General features: G+C 41.2%; 1 protein-coding gene across 2 annotated transcripts in view; it reads left to right on the plus strand.

Moving 5' to 3' along the window:
- The window catches only part of ttc7a.S (tetratricopeptide repeat domain 7A S homeolog), a 189817-nt gene that overhangs the window by 52329 nt on the left and 118001 nt on the right, over positions 1-19487 (plus strand). For both annotated transcript variants that reach the window (XM_018265041.2, XM_041564285.1), the window contains one exon: positions 9807-9911. In XM_018265041.2, coding sequence (XP_018120530.1) covers positions 9807-9911 — 105 coding nt within the window. The remainder of the gene's footprint in view (positions 1-9806; positions 9912-19487) is intronic.

Below are 19487 nucleotides of genomic sequence, written 5' to 3' on the forward strand. Positions count from 1 at the left end.
CGACTGATATTATTATGGCATCCTTCTCAGAATGTTCTATGCACAATGAGAGGGTTTGCAGAGCAAGGCTAGTAACAGGGCCGGCCTTAGACCTATTGGACCAATTGGGCACAATAGGGCCCCGCACCTCTGGGGGCCCCGCACCACAGGGCAGCACAGATAATATTTCCCTCAGCACATGATGCTGCCTGGCCTGCCCCCAACTTTGAGAGTCCAGCCCATTCCCAAATCCATAGGTCCAGCCCACCCCCAACTCTGATAAGCCAGCCTATCCCCCAACTCCATAGGTCTAGCCTGTCCCCAACTCTCATAGGCCCAGCTTTGCTCCAACCTTGATAGGCCCTGCCTGCCCCCAATCCAACCAAGCCTGCTCCCAAGCTGAATCGGCCCAGCCTGCCCCAAACTAATTGGCCCCTATTATGTGCCCCTATTTCATCCCTCTCACTCTCTTACCTTGTCTGCCCCTTTCCTTTCTATTTTGTGCCTGTATGCCCTTATTTTCCTAAATACTTGGTGTGTCAGTAGCCAGCAACACTTTGTCTAGGGGCCCCGCCAACATGGTCCCAATTGGGCCCCACATTTGATAGGATCAGCCCTGGCTAGTAATAGTGATTATTACCAAGAAAGAACAGAATCTTTAAACCAATAGAAAATACCTACTGCCTTATGCTCACAATTTATATCAACAAGGTGGCAGTTGGTTCTATGATGCTTATATCACAAGGTGGCAGTTGGTTCTATGATGCTTGTATCACAAGGTGGCAGTTGGTTCTATGATGCTTGTATCACAAGGTGGCATTTGGTTCTGTGATGCTTATATCATAAGGGGCAGTTGATTCTATGAAGCTTATATCACAAGGTGGCAGTTGGTTCTATGATGCTTATATCACAAGGCGGCAGTTGGTTCTATGATGCTTATATCAGCAAAGTGGCAGTTGATTCTGTAATGCTTATATCAATAAGGAGGCAGTTGATTCCATCATGATTATATAAACTAGGAGGCAACTGGTTCTCTAACGCTTATAGTATATCAGCATATATCCACTTATATCAGTGGCAGTTGGTTCTGTAAAGTTTAGGTGGGAGTTAATTCTATGATCTTATATCAACAAATTAGCAGTTGGTTCTATGAAGCCTAGGTGGCAGTTAATTATGTGATGCCCATATCAACAAGGTGTCAGTTGGTTCTGTGTTACTTAGGTGGCAATTAATTCTATGATACTTATATCAACAAGGTGGCTGTCTGACGTCATTGTGGTTGGGGCAAAAATGTTAATATTTAAAGGGGCCTCATTAAAATACTCACTGCTCAATGTAGATCTATTTTCTATAGCTCCTGGGTTTATGAAGTCTGATCTTTGTTCCTGACCCTAGCCTGTTCCTGACTTTGCTATCCTGCTGTCTGTACTGACCACTGCCTGTTATTGCACATTCTTTGGATTCTTATTCTGTTACTATTTGGTTTTTGACCCCGGCCTGTGACCTTGACTACACTTCTGTTCTCTGATCTTGTACTTCATTGCCTGTTTGGCACCGACCCGGCCTGCCCATTGACTATGCTTCCTGTTTCCTGTTCTACTCCTACATGTTCAGTTGATTTGCCTGCCCAGAACTCTGTCCTTGGTTCTCTGACATTAAGACCTGGCAGCATCTGAGTCTCCTCTCGAAGCCAAAGCAGGCTGCTATAGTAAGAAAAGTGAGCCGTAATTAGGTCCTTGGAGTTAGTTCTGGGTTTGGGATACCTTATGTAACAGTTGCATTTAGTTCTGTGATGCTTAGTTGGCAGTTAATTTTATGATGCTTATATCAACAAAGTATCAGTTGGTTGTATGATACGTAGCTGGCAAGTCAAATTTTTGTAGACCCCCACATCACTAGTACCTTGACATGAAGAGCTACCCAGATAAGTAGGGTTGCCTATAGGTGTCCAAAATAGTACACTTATAGACATACCAGATGTGGGCTTCTTTTGCAAAAGAAAAGATCCTTAAACTATTGTGGCGCAGCCTTCTTAACCAAACGAGCCTCCAGATGCTTCAATAAATTCAGGTTCATCTCTAGCTGCAGATTTCCCAAAAACATCCTGCTGAGAAGTCACAATGGCTATTAGTGTAGTTCTTTCATTTTATCCTTCTTTATCAGATAATTTCATTTCATCTTATTGAAGCTACGTTCTACTTTCCCTCAGTAGGGGCAGATGCTAAACATATTTCTCAGTTAAAATTAGTAGGAAATCTATTCTACAGTTGCTGTAATTACGGGACTGATTTATCAAACTACGGGGGTTCTAGATGTTACATTTTATTTTCCATGCTGAAACAAAAATAATTGTTCTCCGCCCGAATGCAAATTGTATCCTGGGGCAAAGACAGGCAGTGATGTTCAGCACTGCTGCTTATTCTTTATGGCAAAAGAATTTGATTGTTCAATGCAATGAGAGGCAATTGGCCAGGGGCTGAGCAACTTTTGAAGCTTGAGAGCTAGTGCTCCAGGTCTTGCAAACATGAGGTGTCTTTTCAAATTCCGGCCGGTAGACTAGGGCCATACACGGCCAGCCTCACTAGATCTAAGGGGGATGTGTGGCTATTAGGCTCCTTCCCTCCCCAAACCCACCCCCGTCGTGGGTTAGATGGAACCTTTGGAGGTTCAAGATGGTGCCCTTTCTCTTTAATATCTTTTGGCATAGGGACTGGGACAAAGGGACTTCCAACCCTTGCAGGTAGGAAATTCTGAAGACCAAAGGTGTCTCCCTAAGCCTTGTGGCAAAGGGAGATCTAAGAGCTCTTGCCCTTTTGGCCTGGGGGTGGGGGATTTTTGTTCTTTTTAAAAGGAGGGCTGTTTTGGTGCACCTATTGCACTTTTTGTTTTTTCACTTTATACACTCTGTGTTTTGATTTGAAGCATGGCTTGAGCTGATTTATATACTGGGGTTGTGGCACCAGACAGACACCTGTTGGAGGCAATGCCATTTTTTTTTCATTGGGGAAACTGCTACGGTTTGCATTTTATTTCTCAGAAAACAAAAAATATGTATCACTTCTACAATACTTTTGTCTTTGTGTGTTTTTTTCATATTTCTGTATATTGCAATTACGAGTGCATCTCCCTGTCCCATATTACAGTCCTTATATGGCACATGTCCCTTCTGTGTTCCTTTCCTGATGCTCATTGCCCCCTCTCCAAAGAGCAGCCTGTACCTATTACTCCCTATTTTTTTTATGTCTATTTCCCCATTTCTTACTGTTGATGACAGGTACTGTAGCTTATCTGTTTATTCCTTTGATTGGTCCTCTGATCTGATATATATTTAGTGACAGCCATTCCAGTAATCCTAAAGTTGGAAGTCACCTCTCAGCCCCTGTATTTACACATGGCAACAGTTGCTACTCTAATGACACAGCAGAGGGACAAGGGGCTGCAGAATAAGTGAATTAAGGTCACCATACTTGGGCTGATATAAACGGTCAACAGATTAATTTGGTAGCTTATTGGGCAGTTTATGGGGCCCTCCGACAGGCAGGTTTATAAATCCCATCTGATCGAGGACGGCATTGATTCGTTGATGTGGTCCTCGATACGCTTGTCCGTATTCTCCTGTAGGGCCCAAAATCGGATCAGCCTGATATTGCCCACATCAAGTTGGTTCCAAATGATCTATGTATGTGTGACCACCTTTAGGGAAGAGGGGTGGCACAAAACATATAATATTTATCTTATGATTAATAATAATTATTGTCTCTCAGCCTCTTCAAATACAGCACAGAAAGGGTTTTCAACTTGCAGTTAAAGAGGCCACTCTGTATTTATGGGTCAGTTATTCTTTGTGCAGGACAGGGTGCAATGTGAAAAAAAGTTAGGTGGCATCAGCACTTTATATCCTGCTCTGCCCTGGGTAAATGATCCCTAGTGTCACTGCCAGGGTTGGACTTGGCTAGCGGGACACTGAGGCCTGTGCCCTGCGACCCGATCCCTCGCTGGAACCCCTGGGTCTTCCCCTGTCCTCCCATGGCTGGTTTATATAAAAATGATGGCGTCATACGCAAGTCATATGCTCAACATCTGTGGAGCCAACAGACAGGCAAAGAGCTATAAAACACTTTGGAGGGCCACATCTAGTTGGACAGTCCTGACATTATTATTGGGCACTTCAAACGCAAGTAGCATTGTTCCTGCTTCCAGTTGACTTTGTACAGCGTGTGGTCAGTGTAGAGATCATCCTCATTTCAACCCCATGAGTTTCCTTCCTTCCTATGCCTTCCCTTATTACAGCTTTGGGCGCAGGTTGGGCATGTGCAGTGGAAGCAGCTGACATGTTAAAGCTCATTAATGCCCAGACCGCTGCACAGTCACAGGGGGTAAGGGCTGCAAAAAAAAGCACAAAAGGGGGATTCTCACTCATTGTGACCTTCAGGTATTTTATTTGTCATTTAGCCCAGCTTTTTCTATCTGCCATAACCGAGTCATTAATCTGCCTTCCACGTATGAATTTTATTATACAGAGAATTCTTTTATTCTTCCCTTACTATATTGTCTTCTGTGAACAATACAAGAATCCGGTCCATTCAGGATGTGAGATAAGGCTGAATCCTCAAAGTGACGTGCTTCTCACCAGATCGAGAGCACCACAAGAACAGAAAGGGAATCATTAGCCAAGTTCACTTTTTATTTGATTTTATCCCACTCCCGAGGGAAATATCTGCCCGATTTAAACCTTTCTTTTTCTCCCTTTCGTATTTACCAGTTAAATCTAAACACATTGCTTTGATGTGGACTGTGTTATGTAGAAATCGATAGTGATATGGATTTATCTGCTCAAAGCCTCCTTAGGGGCTGGAACCCTGCAAGCTTCTGGCGCTCACAATAAATCCCTTCCACCGCTGTAATATTTCTCTCTGCCGTGTACCTACCCATGCTCCGTCCTACAGGTGTATCAATGGAGCAGTAGCATAAGTCAAAGCCCATGGACACTGTAGTTGAGCTATTTGAATCCTTTATGTTACATATGTGCTCCCTAATCCTTTCTTTTAGAGTGCGACTTGTTTGTCCAACATATTGCTGAAAGCACTTTTTACATGTAATGAGATATACAACATTTTTTGAGTTACAATTAATATATTGTTTAATATTGTATGTTTTATTAGATTGAGAGGACCAAAAGGTTGTGGTTTTGTCCTCATAGTTGCAAGTAATACATTTACAAGCTTCACATTTGTACTTCCCCTTTGTATTTAACCAAGTATTATGAGTGGATTTGGAGCTTTGTACAAGACTTGGTGATAGAAGATCTCCAATGTTTTTGGAGTGTCTAGAGACAAAACAACATTTTGGTCCTAAAATTTGATTGAGTGTCGAATCTGTATGAAGGATAGCTACATTTTTGTCAAAAATATTTCTAATTTGTTTGAATTGTGCACTATGTGTCAATACAAAGGATAGTGTTTAAAAATCTTTTTTCTTTTTCTGTATATTAGTTTCAATGGGAGAATGGCCATTGGTGGGGTTATTGTCTGAATTGGACTTATAGTTATTGAAAACATCACAACATTTTTTATATAGAGCTTTACAGAAGGCTACCTACAATTTATCCATGTTATAGCCTCTGTCCAAGAGTCTATCACGTAGTAGACATGACTGCATTGCAAATTTGTCAAATGTAGAACATATTCTCTGAAGTCTCAAAAACTGACTATAAGGTATGCTTTTAATGAGATGATCAGGATGAGAAGATTGGGCATGCAGAATGGTGTTACCAGCACAGTCTTTTCGATAAAGTGTTGAAAGAACCATATTATTCGAGGGTCTAAGTGTAATCTCCAAAAAGTTCAATGTATGCGTATTGAACTTTAAATTTAAATCATGGGAATTGATATGCAATATGAAGTCCTGAAAATGTGATTTTGTACCTGACCAAACTAATAGAATGTCATCTATATATGATACAGTCTTTATACTGTATGTATTTGAGTCATGAAAAATGGTCTGTTCCTCCCACCAACCTAGATATAGATTTGCAAATGAAGGAGCAAATTTAGCACCCATTGTTGTACCACAGCATTGAAGATAGTACTTCTGATCAAAGAGAAACTAGTTGTGTGTGAGTAGGAACAAGATAGAGTCTAAAATGAAATTAATAGTGTTGTTGTCATATGAGCTATAGTGAAAAAGATGATACTTAACAGCTGTGATACCTAAATGATGGGGTATACATGAATATAGTGAGGCAACATCAATTGAGAATGGTAGAAATACACTGGCACACACGGCAATTCAAACAGGGAAATCCCTTGTGTCTTTATTTGCAGAAAAGCAACGTTTCGGGGTAGTACCCCTTTGTCAAGCATGCCTGTTTGAATTGCCGTGTGTGCCAGTGTATTTCTACCATTTGACCTTGGGGAGGGTGCCGATCCCTCCAGCATTGAGCACCTGGCTATCCTGACTGAAGGCCTGGGTGTGCGAGCCGACATTTCTATCTTGAACATCAATTGAGACCCACTTAGATAGCTTGGTAGCTTTAAGACTAGAGGTTGTCTATCTATCAACTCACAAAGCCTTTCACCCACAGAGCCAATCCCTGCAACAATCGGCCTACCTAGAGGGGGTCTGTCTTGCTTATGTATTTTAGGGAAATGGTGAAAAATTTGGATTTTTGGAGAGTCAACATATAAATACTCGCTGGTCTTCTTATCAATGATATCGTTAGATAAGGCACTTTCAATGAGAAAACAATTTCTCCCTTAAATTTGTTTGTCGGATTAGAAGTAAGAACTTTGTAACAATTTACATTTGACAGTTGTCTTAAAGATTCTGATTAGCGATGAGCGAATTTGGCGCGGTTCGCCAAAAAATTTGCGAAATTCGAGAAATAGTGAAAAATGCTGGTGAAAATGCCGGCGCCCATTTTTTTTTGACGGAATTTTTGCGGCGGTTTTGCAAATTTATTCGCCAGCAGTGAATCGCCGGAATTCGCCGCAAATTCGCGGCTGTCTAATAAATTCACCCATCACTAATTCTGATATGTAATCTCGTTTATTAAGAATAACCACCTGTCCTCCCTTATCTGCTCTTCTGATAACTATATCATTTTCACATTTCAATGTTCTTAGAGCTTTTGATTCTCCTATAGTTAAATTGGATTCTTGTTGTTTATTTGTTAAAGGGACATCTTAGCTTAGGGGTCGTCATGCAACAGACCTGTAAATAAAGATACAATTATAGTTCAGCGCCACAGGCTATTGAAAAAAAACAAATAACAGAACCTAGTGCAATATTGTTAATATTCAGTGCAGTCACCAAAGTGTCACCAAATACAGATGAAGCCATTGGGGTTTCACATGTTGCACCAGATTCAGTGCTAAATCCTGCCTCTAGGTGGTGCAAGAGTGCACTACATTGCTTCTGAGGGTCTTAGGCCATTACACTCTATCGCCATCTAGAGGCAGAATTTAGCACTGAAAATTGGTGTCGTAGTTTTAAAAAAATGCATTATTGGAAAGTTGATTGGCATTACTTTTTTTTATTAGACAAAATAGATTTTTTAGGGTTTACCATCCCCTAAAAAGGCAAACGAAGGCTAAAAATGAATGTGGCTAGAAATTCTGTATTATAAATGCTCAACTTACTGTACCCTATAACAGGATAATAATCCAAGCCTTAAAGGGGTTAATTTGTAGTGTGCTATAGAATTGCTAAATCTAGGCAATGTTTCAACTGGCCTTCAGTTTTTCTTTTTTTTATAGTTTTTGGATTATTTTCCTACTTCTGACTCTTTCCAGCTTTTACATGGGGTCATTGACTGCATCTAAAAAATGCTTTCTAAGGCTACAATTTTATTGTTATGGCTTCTTTTTATTTTTCATCTTTCTATTTAGTCCCTCTCCTATTCATATTCCAGTCTCTTATTCAAATCAATGCATGGTTGCTAGGGTAATGTGGACCCTAGCAACCAGATTGCTCAAATTGGAGAGCTGCTGAATAAAAAAGCTCAATAAATCAAAAACACAAATAATAAAAATAATGAAAACCAATTTCAAATTGTCTCAGAATGTCACTCTCTACATCAACTAACAGTTAATTTAAAGGTGAACAACCCTTTTAAGAGTTACAGGAGCTTCCCATCTTGGATCTTCTTAGGCCGTGCCAGTGGCACTGCACATGCTCAGTGGGCTCTTGTTGAGACGCTAATCTTATGAGTTGTTGAAATGCTAATGCTGAGTTTGTGCCATGTAATACAAAGCAGAATGACAAATTAGCCTGCTATTGTGAACAACTGTGAAGATCAGAATCTAAGCCACCCTTACAGCGTCTTGATGAAAAAGTAATGAGTGCACTTGAACATGCTTTATCCTTTAATAAACCTTTACATATGTATAAATAATACTAGCAGGCTAATTAATAGTTAGTGAAAGGTCACTGTCTTACCAGAAACGAGAGACCTGCTGGGGAAAGGATTCTCTAGACTGCTGGAAATGCCACAGGGAATAGGCAAATACATAGATATTTAGATATATAGCTTAATTGCTATAAATGTGTAGATTCTGATTATGTTACAGTTTGGAAAAGCCTGTTTAGGACAGATGAATATTATTAACGTTTTTTAAATTATTTTCCTTTGTCCTCTGACTCTTTCCAGCTTTCAAATGTTGGTCAGTGACTCTTGTTATTGCTACTTTTTTTTAACTCATCTTTCTATTCAGGCCTCTCCTATTCATATTCCAGTCTCTTATTCAAATCTACGGCTGAAATTGCAAACTGGAGAACTGTTGAATAAAAAGCTAAATAACTCAAAAATACACACATAATAAAAAATGAAAACCAATGTCAAATTGTCTCTACATCATACTAAAAGTTAACTCAAAGGTGAACACCCTCTTTAATATTAGCTTTTATATATTGGTATATAACGTATATTGGCTGCTGAGGGGTTTGCTACTCAATATTCTCCATGGGAGAAACAGCAACCCAGATGCCTAAAGACAAAAGTCTGGACAAGCCAAGCAGAGAATAAAACATGCCAAACGGATGCTGCTTTCAGTTATAACTAAATCTTTAAAAAATCTTGGTTTTTTTCATTGTTAGATAATCAGTTCCCCTTTAATTTGCTTTTTGTGTGTTATTTGAAAGGTCTCCAACTGGAATATTATACATATTATTTTATTCACTGCTGTGTATGTAATGTACAAGGGGATGCAATCAATCTCTTCTCTAAATGTGCTTATTGATCTTTCTCCCCGGGGGGATCTCCCATTATAAATCAGCAGAAGCAACATTATGGGGGTTATTTATTAAAGTCCGAATGTTAAAAATGCTATATTTTTACTATACAATCTGAATTTTAAGTGGGAAAAAAACTCTAATTTTTATTATATCACAAGGCTGTAAAAAAATCTGAAACCGAAAAATCCGCCATCTCAGACCTGCCGAGGTTGTATATAAGACAATGGGAGAGATCCCTATCCTATTTAGAAGTTTCTGTGGTATGCACTGGAATTAGCCGGAAAATCCTATTTTAGAGTTATCGGGCAAAAATTAGAAGAATTCGGGCTTTTCTGGAAAAAAAAATCGTATGATTCCGGAAAAACCTCTGAAAAAAAACGTATCACCCCAATCCAATTAAATCGTTCTTTTTTTAAATAAGGTCAAATCATGGATTCTAGTTTTGTTGGACTTTTTTATTTTAAAAATCAGAAAAATTCTGATTTTGATAAATAACACCATATATATATTTGATTGTTGAGTTGCAGCCATTTGGTTATTACAGGCATGCTCTGGTCTTCTCCCTAACCTTCTCTTTTGCCTTCCATTGACAGTTTGCATATGCAGTATCGGTGTTAAAGGAGTGCTGCAAGCTGTGTCCGTCAGACCCCACCATTCCCCTGCTGGCTGCTAAGGTCTGCATTGGGCCCCTGCACTGGGTAAGTGACAGCATGGGGCCACAGTCTGGAGGGGCCACAGTGGAGGGGTTACATGTTATCACAAATCTGCATTTGGAGAGTCCCGATATTAGTGGAACATATTACAAAGCAGCTGTGCCGTATCTCTGTGCCTTTAGCCAAGAGGAATTCCCTGAGCGCTAAATGTCATCCTGAATCTCTTGCTGACTAATTAACCCGGACCAGCGCAGCTTTTTCTGTCCTGATACAGAGCATCTTAATGAGAGCAATATGCAAGCCTGACTCGGAGCATCATTAGGGGCAGTAACATTAGAAGCAATTAATGACTCCACGTGGTGGGTTCCTGAGCTGTGCGGCTCCAATGATTTTATAGGAAATCTGATATCGGAGAAGGCACAATTTTTGGTCGACCGGCCCGATTGTTGGTAATACAAGGGAATGTTATGCTGATTGCTTCTGCCTGGGAAATGGTTACTGTTCAGTGGAAAGGTAGATCTGTTGCTGGTTTCATCTGCCTCCTTGTTGCCTCTCCAGGGGGAACATACAGTATGCCACAGGTTGAGTTAGCCTATAATTGGAGTCATGTATAACAAGATATATGTTCAGGTTGGCTTCTCCAGCAGATGAGGGTCCCAGGTGCGGTGCTGTGATCCTTCAGCTTTGGGAACAGATCACACCCCAGGGCGAAAGGCATTCCCACTAGCCTTGTGGTAGAACTTGTCCAAAATACTGACACGAGCTATAACATTCTATTTCTAATACTTATAATTATGCCCCCAGGTCACAGCACATGGGAGGGCAGTATGGGTTGAAAAGGAAGGTCGATGACACCGAACCCAATTGGTCCAGGTTTTATATCCTTGCACTTTTTTCAGGATTCGATTCGGCCGAATCCTCTGTGTCTGTGTGTAAACAACTCTGAACCGTTTAAGTCATTTGACTTTTAGAATTCTAAAATGTTTAAACGTGAAATTTAAAAAAAAATCTTTGTTTGCAGGTAATGCCATTTTTTCCCCCTTTAATTCTTAATATTAAAATTTAAAGATTCCATGTATCCTTATCTGTAACTGCAAGTAACACCATCTTGAAAGCTAGGAGAAGAAACACGTAAAGTAAAAAGCAAATAGTTAGTTGCCCTTTAGGGCAGGGGCACACGGGCAGATTCGGAGAGATTTAGTAGCCTGGCGACTAATCGTCTCTTCTGCGGGGCAACAATCTCCCTGAACTGCCTTCCCCCTGCCTTTCTGCCTGCTATAATGAGAAAGCACCAGCGCCAATGCACTGGCGGCGCTTCGATTTCTGAAGTCGCCCAAAGCTGCCTCACGAGGAAACTTTGGGCGACTTCGAAATCGAAGCACCGCGAGTGCATTGGCACAGGCATTTTCTCATTATAGGAGGTGGAAGGAAGTTCTGGGAGATTGTCGCCCAGCAGAAGAGGCGATTAGTCGCCAGGCGACTAAATCTCCCTGAATCTACCCGTGTGCCCCTGCCCTTAAAGGAAAATATTCCTCCCCTTTCTTATATGAGCTCATTTGGGCTTATGTATAAAATGTGACTAAACACTATCTCGGCCCCCCGAAATAAAAATAAATCTATTTTTAGCGGCACAAATTGAAAGGAAGCCATGACAGTCAGACTCGGAAGAACCATCCCCACCCCAATTAGGCTAGCAGAGTCATACAGCCCCTGTTGTGAAGTGATGGATTCTGGGACTTAAAGTCCCTCTGCTTTCCATAGTGGGTACTGCAAAGATTCTGTGGAAAAGAGAGGAAATACAAACTCAATTTAATCACATGGCAAGTAAAACGTTAGAGGCATGTACCCAGATTAATACCTAAACTGGGGGGGGGAGAGCAAGGAGGGGGGTCTATGTAGGGTAGGAGGTAGGGGATTTTAATAAAAAGGCTTTGGTTCTCCTTTAATGATTATCAGAGTTTGAACTAAGCCTACTACTGACTTTAGTGTGTTATTATAATTATAACAGAGTTTTAAATGAAACATTTATAAACAATAAACACACTGGAAATAAACCTTTATTTTGGTCATTACCAACCTGCATAGTTTTTGTAACACCCATATAGTCTAAATATTGTCCATTAAGTGATTTAGTGAAAGGCGGCATTAGGAAATATTGCGGAGGCTGTCAACCCCATTCTAAGGGAGCGTAGGGAAAATGATATGTGTTTTGTGCTGTGAGTCATGCTCGTCCGCTGGGAGGCTGCAGGGATTCTATTGTCCAGGGACAAAGTGCTAATAATTTTAGAATTTATCTGTGTATAAAGGCAAAGAATTCAGTGGCTCGGCCTGAAACCCCCCCATCTTTAGAGGGACAGATGTCATTATGTACAGTACGTGCTTTCGTTTTGCAGCGCAATGAGGATGCACAACGCTTTATATAAGATAAAAGGTGTAATGAAATGCAATTAACAATTGCTTATACTGAATGTCATAAATAAGAGTATTGTACCCACCCCATGAGCTGTATGCAAACAAGGGGATAACAGCACTCTAATGTAAGTCCTATAGCTGCTTCTTTGAAAGGTCATCCGGCACTCACAAAATTCAGCTAAAAATTCCATTATTGGCAGTATTCAGCATGCTGTTCCAATAATGCCAATGAAGGTAATTTTAGCCACATCACATTTCTGGCCTGCACCAAGACCTACAGTATAAGATTAATAGGGCTAAATGCTTTCATTATTGTTCGTATAGATATTTACTTGTAAACCGAATACTCTGTCTGTTGCTTACTGACATTCCTTCCAACCACAAGCCAAGGCAAATTGTGTGCATTTGTGCTCAGCCTGTAGCCACAGGGCAAAGATGGACTTTTGGTGCAAGTTCTGCCCTAGGCTGCACCCCCTTTCTGATTTGGCACATGTGCAGCACAGGCTCTGCTTGCACAGATTGTGGAATGGGGGTTACCCCCCACCACAGCTTGGCTGCCGGATATAGTTACCAGTTGCAGGCTGCAGGGGAATATTTGTAAGTGTTTTTGGAAAAAATCCCCCCGAGGGCTTTACCCTCCAAGGCTGCTTGCCCTGGGCACGGGCCTTTTTTGTGCCTATGTGGTAAATACAACTCAGCTCAGGGGCGACAGAGGCAGTCATTGAGTCAGAATAATTTAAAGGCTACATACATAAAGTTGAATTTAGTTGTAGTTTTGTGGGTTCCACTGCATTGCAATGGAAATGTGAACTGTGCTCAGTCCAACCAATAGATCTGCTTAATGCTTTGCTTAATTCATCCTTGTTCTGCTCTCTCCCCCTTTATATCCCACTCTAGTTATATATAATCCATAGCAATCCTCCTCTTGTTGTCACATCTGATATCTCAGCTCACATGTTCCAGAACACTTCACTACTCCTGCACAACAATTGTCTGTTTATACAACTCCATTTCAAGATTAGCGATTTTGAAATTATTCCAAAAATTGTAGGCTATAAATTGTAGGCTATATTTAGACTTAAATTGAGGCGGTTTGTTGGCTGGAATTCAGCACGGCCATTTCAGTATGTATATCCCTTACTGCCTCTACTCTTGTGCAAATGCACATCTCAACAAAGTTTATGTTAAATATTGACATGAACTCTGCAGGTCAAAGCCTCATGCGTCTCCCTGTCAAACATCTGACTTCAATCTCAAAGAGGAAATATAGGATAAGTTCAATGAAACGTATGATAAAGACAAGGAACATGTCACTGTACAGTCTCATAGGGGGATAACCAGATTCCAGTAAAGTTTAGCAAAGGCAAAATACATCAATATTATATGAAATTACAAGAAAAGGTGGGGGGATTCCCCAACAGAGAATAGATGATTTTGTTATAGTGAAATTCACCTAATATTGGAGCAAGCATTTTGCTAATAATTGGAGTTTTTTACTATAAAGAAGCATAATGGTTGTAGAACATCAAATCCAAGACTCTACCTATATGGGATATAGACAAAGGTATCACATCAGGGCAATTGATGGAGTTTGCCAAGCTTCAAAGCAGGGCTGACTTGGTCCGGTTGGGCCCTGCACCGGGAAACAGCACAGATAAAAATTTCTGCAGCACATACAGCTTTCCAGCTCACACCCAACCCTGATAAGCCCAGCCTGTCCCCAACCAAAATTGGCCCAGTCCTTCCTTTCTGGTGACCTTTATGCCACTATTCCCCTCTCATGCCCTGTGTTAGAGTCCTGCGTGGAACCAATTTGTCAAACCCAACCCTGATCAGAAAAAAAGGAGTAAAACTCGCTATTGAGAAGACGCACGACCCCAACCATGACCCACAAACCCAGAGAACCGCCGACCCGCGTCTATACCCCCTCCCGAAACTTCTACCTGCAGCACGCAGGGTACCGCAGGTTTTTGCGGGTAACCTGCAGGTACCCATGGGTACCCGACCCACTGCAGGACTCTACCCTGTGTGCCCCTATACCCTTTTTTTCTCTCTCTCTCTCAACTTACATTCCTACATCTGTCTTCTTTGTACCCTGTATACAGTATACTAGTCATCCTCTCTACTACTATTCTTCATGTGCACTGGTGATTTTATATGTTAATCTGCTGAAGACGCTAAAAGGAATGGCTATATACACAGGCACAGTACAATCACTTAGATTGAGTAGAAGACTCCCATTCAATCAGTAGATCAATAGGGGGTAAGTTTCCACAAGGTCACATCATCCTCACTTTTCCAGACTGCCTGTTGGACCCAAAAAGGTCCGTTACCCTTTACGTTCACCATGAGTGATTATTCTAGGATAACGATGTGTTTGTATAATTAACCTTATTGGGTTATGTTAGCACTTTGTATGTCCTTCTGGAATTTGTGACCCGTGGGTTGCAATGAGTTGGTTCAGCAATATTGTTTCTCAATATGTTTCAGTAGAGCAATACCTGCTCAATAAGCACATTCCTGATTCTCTCACATTGATTTTGTGGGGTACCTTGTGGTTTTGTACTGACAAAATGTGGAGATCACAAAGGGCGCATTGACAAATGATAAGAATTATGTTGGCCTTTGCTGACAACATATGGGAATGATGACATTTTACAGTTAAATGCCTTTCCATTACGGCTCTTCATTTACCTACATTATGGGCAAGGGGAGACATATGGTCTTTACTTGTGTGGTAGTCACGCTACTGAGCAGATGTAATGAGGATACATTGCAATACTTTGCATTAATGCAGGGTATATGTAATTGTGGTGCTAAAACACTTAAGGCACCCCACCTAATGACTAGTTATGGGGAGAAAAATGAAGAATGGATTTGTTCATCTAGATCAGTGATCCCCAACCAGTGGCTCGTGAGCAATATATGTCTCACCAAACCCTTCGATGTTGCACCCAGTGGTGTCAAAGCAGGTGCTTATTTTTCAATTACAGGCTTGGAGGCAAGTTTTGGTTGCAAAGAAAATAGAAAATAGCCAAATAGAGCCTCCTGTAGCTACTTGTCCACAGATGGCTACCAAATGGCCAATCACAGCCATTATTTGGCATTTCCATGCATGTGTTGCTCCCCAACTCTTTTTACGTTTGAATATGGCTCACGGGTAAAAAAAAGTTGTCTTTTATTGGCCTTTGCTGACAACATATAGGAATTACATTTTACAGATTCTCAGTATTATTGACCTTGAAGCAGGGCTTCCAGGAATACCAAAGACCTAAATAAAACTGGAAGCCCAGCTTCAACATCAATTAGACTGAGAATTGGGGTGAACACTTATTTTGCCCTAGGATTGTTCCCTTTATCTGTAAGCAGGTAGTTCCCCATTTAAAATAAACTTTTAGTATGATATTCTGAGACTTTTTCGGTTTTCATTTTTTATTATTTATGGATTTTGAGTTATTTAGCTTTTTATTCAGCAGCTCACCAGTTTGCAATTTGGTTTCTAGGGTCCTAATTGCCCTAGCAACCATGCAACTAAAAGTTAACTTACCTTTATTACAGGTATGGGATGTACTTTACATTTATTTCCAAACAAATTAGGAGGGAGATTTGGTAACTCCAACATCTTAATGGGTATATAGAATGGTTGTACTCAATTCAATGCTGTTGTTTCTAAGCTTTGTTTGCCTTTAGTAAACTAGGCACTTACTACATGTTGAATTTTGGCTCTTACTGTTATATATTGGAAGGAGTGGGACGATTGTCCTATTGGGTTTCTAAGCAAAGCCTAGGTGTACCTGTCCCTGCTTGGCTGTCTTTGGGGTCATGGGATTTTCATCTCAGATATTAAATGTCATAAATCTAAGGTTGCCGTCAATTTGATGTTTAGCTCTTGCAACTAATAAACATAGGAGACCTTGTATGCGTGGCCTCAGCTTGCACTTGTTTACATAGAAAATGAGCTATTAGGGATTCTCTGGAGTGGAAAAGAAGAGATCAATAAGAGGTTCAGATCAGGATCAGTGACCTCCATCTCCTGCTAATCCTTTCAACCTGTAAATCACCGTTTCCTTTATGGCTCCACTGATGCCCCCTAATCTACTAATTGCTACATGTGCGCATATACTGTATAATTATTCCTTCCCATACATTGGTATTATCATAATTACCTACCTGACTCAATCTGTGCCGCATGGCCTGCGCTCTTCTATGTGGAACGAGGAAAGAGTATATAGTACAGTAGTAGTGATGGGCGAATGTATTCGCCAGGCACGTATTTGCGCGTTTTGCCGCCTGCAAATAAATTTGCGAATTTGCAGCGAAAATTTGCTGGTGTCACAGGGGCGTTAAATTTTTTTGACACCGACGCCAATTTTGCCGCTGGCGACGATTAACGGATGCCTATTGACTTTAATAGGCGCCAGCGTCAACTTTGATGCTGTTGCCCATTTTGACACAAGCGAATTGTTGCCGGCGGAAAAAATCGCTGTTTCGCTAATTTTCCTACAGTGTCGCAGTGAAACGCGACAAATTCGCCCATCACTATAGAGTAGTATATAGGTTAGGGTAATGAAACTGGCAGGCGAGATGTTGAAGATGAAGGGAAGGGACACAAGGTGCTTGTGGATCATGTTGTAAGTATGTTCAGTACTAGAGAGACTAGAGAGACTTTTATCACTCTAAATAGACTCCTGCACTGGGCAGACCCATGCCCAACCTGGACCTGCTGACCAAGTGACCCAACCGCACTTGCCACCCAATTATGATCCCCTACCTATGCCATTACCCGGCCTGGCCCGCAAATAACAACCTGGGTATTCACAGAACCCGAAGTGACATCTGTGAATCCGAAGTGACTTCATGCTGGGCCATAATCAGATGGGTAAAGGGGACAAAGTGTGTGATAACCTCGAAGAGGGTGGGAAGAAACAATCACACTATAAGAACTAAACCCCCTTTCTAATAAAAACCCCTACCCTCCATAGACCCCCCTCCCCCGCACAGGAGTTAACAAAAGTAAATACCCCTTAGCCGGTAATTACCCCTTGTTGCAGAGTCAGTGGAGCTCATGGGGGCATCTTTAGCCGCTTCGGTAATCTTCAGGTCTTCTTCCAGCTCTCCTGTAATTTTCATCACTTTTGGGGCATGCGCAGTTATAGCGAAATGCTCCAACTGCACATGTGCCGATACGGAGCTTCCTTACTGAGATTACCGAAGCGGCTAAAGATGATCCCCGTGAGCTCCAATACGCTGCCTTTGCAACAAGGGGTAATTACCAGCTTAGGGGTATTTACTCGTCTTAACTCCTGTGCAGGGGGGGGAGCAGGGAGGGGGGAATATGGAGGGTAGGGGTTTTTATTAGAAAGGGGGTTTGGTTCTCCTTTAAGCTGGCCATAGACAAATAGAAAGTGACAAATAGAAGTGACAGTCATCCACTGATATGGTCAGATAGGCAATACATGCAGAGATATTATCATTAGCCGACAGAAATCTTCTAACCTGTCCCATCGACTAAACGACCAGTCTTCATGGTATCAAAAATGTTGGGATGATTCACACACTGTCTGAAAATCATATGAAACTTTGATTCGTACAGCTTTATCTTTGCGTCTATGGCCAGCTTCAGTCAGGTACCTCGGCAGGTTATCCACTGACTACCTGTAGCATAAGGGAATCTGAACTTTTTACCCATAACCTGGCTATTTTGGGGGTATTCCGCAGGTACCTGACCCAATGCAAACTCTAACTCTACAGTAAGTCAGGCACCCGATATCTAAAAAAAAAAGAGCCAGGGCACACTTGGCTCAAGCAATAAATCTATATTGTGTAGTATTTCTAATAAAATAGCACAGCAGCCTTTTGGAGTTTTACAAGTGATAATTCAGTGGACATCATTGTGTTAGGGGTCAGCTTTAAAGCAAGGATAGGTCAACCTTCCACCCAAAGAGCTTATAAAGTGGAGCAAATTAACCTCACCATCTGCTAGTAGTGTGTAGCTACTCAAAGGATCAACAATATTGCATGCCTTGTATTCAAATGCCAGTAGAATATGTGGGCTATATAGTTGCCGGATTGCTGCAGGACATATAGTTTAAATAGTGTAAAATATCTTTTGTTAAAATATATTTAAGGTTAAATATGAACTCACTATTATTCAATCACTACTATTTATATAATAAAAAGCATATCAAATGAAAGCATCCCATAAGCCACCTTCCCCTTTAAAAGTTCTCGAGTCTGTATAATGACATTTCCTCGTGGGTAGGTAGCGCTTTCTGGTTACATCATGGCCTGACGCGTTTCGCCTTTGTCCATGCATTTGGATAGAAAGCTATTTTATGAGTCTCTCTTATTGACGGTTGAAGAAATATCACATCGGACTCCAAATCAATAGACTAGGCCACTAGCTACTTGCATCAGGCCTTTATTTTCTCAAACCAACCTATCCACTTATTTTCCTTTCTATCCCACCCCCCACCCCCCACCCCCTTGGATTATGTCAGTTTCATTTTTCAGGGTGGGTGGCAGGTAGAAGATAAGTCTTGAATAATGCTTTTGTAGTTGTCGTGGGTAGGTTTGCGTAGGTAAATAGGTCTAGGTTGGGTCCAGCTGATTAGACACACTGTACATAGGTCTCTATTTCATGTGCTCACTCGCAGGTGTACTGGAGGATTTAAAGATGGGTTGTCAAAATGCTTCATGGAGCACATCCTGATAAAGGTCCTGATGCCTCCTGAAGGCCTTATGTTGAATGGGATTAGTCTGGTTTCACCCAATCATGCTACAGACACAAATAAAAGCTTGACCGGAACTGATTTGGAGCTTGCAAGTTTTCTAGGGTCTTACGATTCCTGCTTATTAAAGGTGAATTAATGCCTGGATTTCATGCTCCAGTTACAGCAGTTTATTTCTAATCCACATTAATGTGCATCTGGCTTGCAGGATGTTCAAAGGTGTTGTATTGTTGCAGTTACGGAAGGCTCTGGAAAAGCCCTCGCAGCAGGGACAGAGTGAACTGAGGACATCTAATTGTACATTCCTGGTTTCTTTTTGCCAGCTCTTTGCATTAATTCAGCTGCTCTCTTGCTTCGAGATATTAAAGCGTTTTCAAATTTGTTTTGTATTAAATACTACAGCTCCCTGGAAATGACTGGCTGAGGATTCTGGGAGTTCTAGTTCAGCAAAGGATTGGAGAGCCATAGGTTAATTGTC

The sequence above is a fragment of the Xenopus laevis genome, chromosome 5S (assembly GCF_017654675.1).
Source record: "Xenopus laevis strain J_2021 chromosome 5S, Xenopus_laevis_v10.1, whole genome shotgun sequence".
NCBI classification, from domain to species: domain Eukaryota; kingdom Metazoa; phylum Chordata; class Amphibia; order Anura; family Pipidae; genus Xenopus; species Xenopus laevis.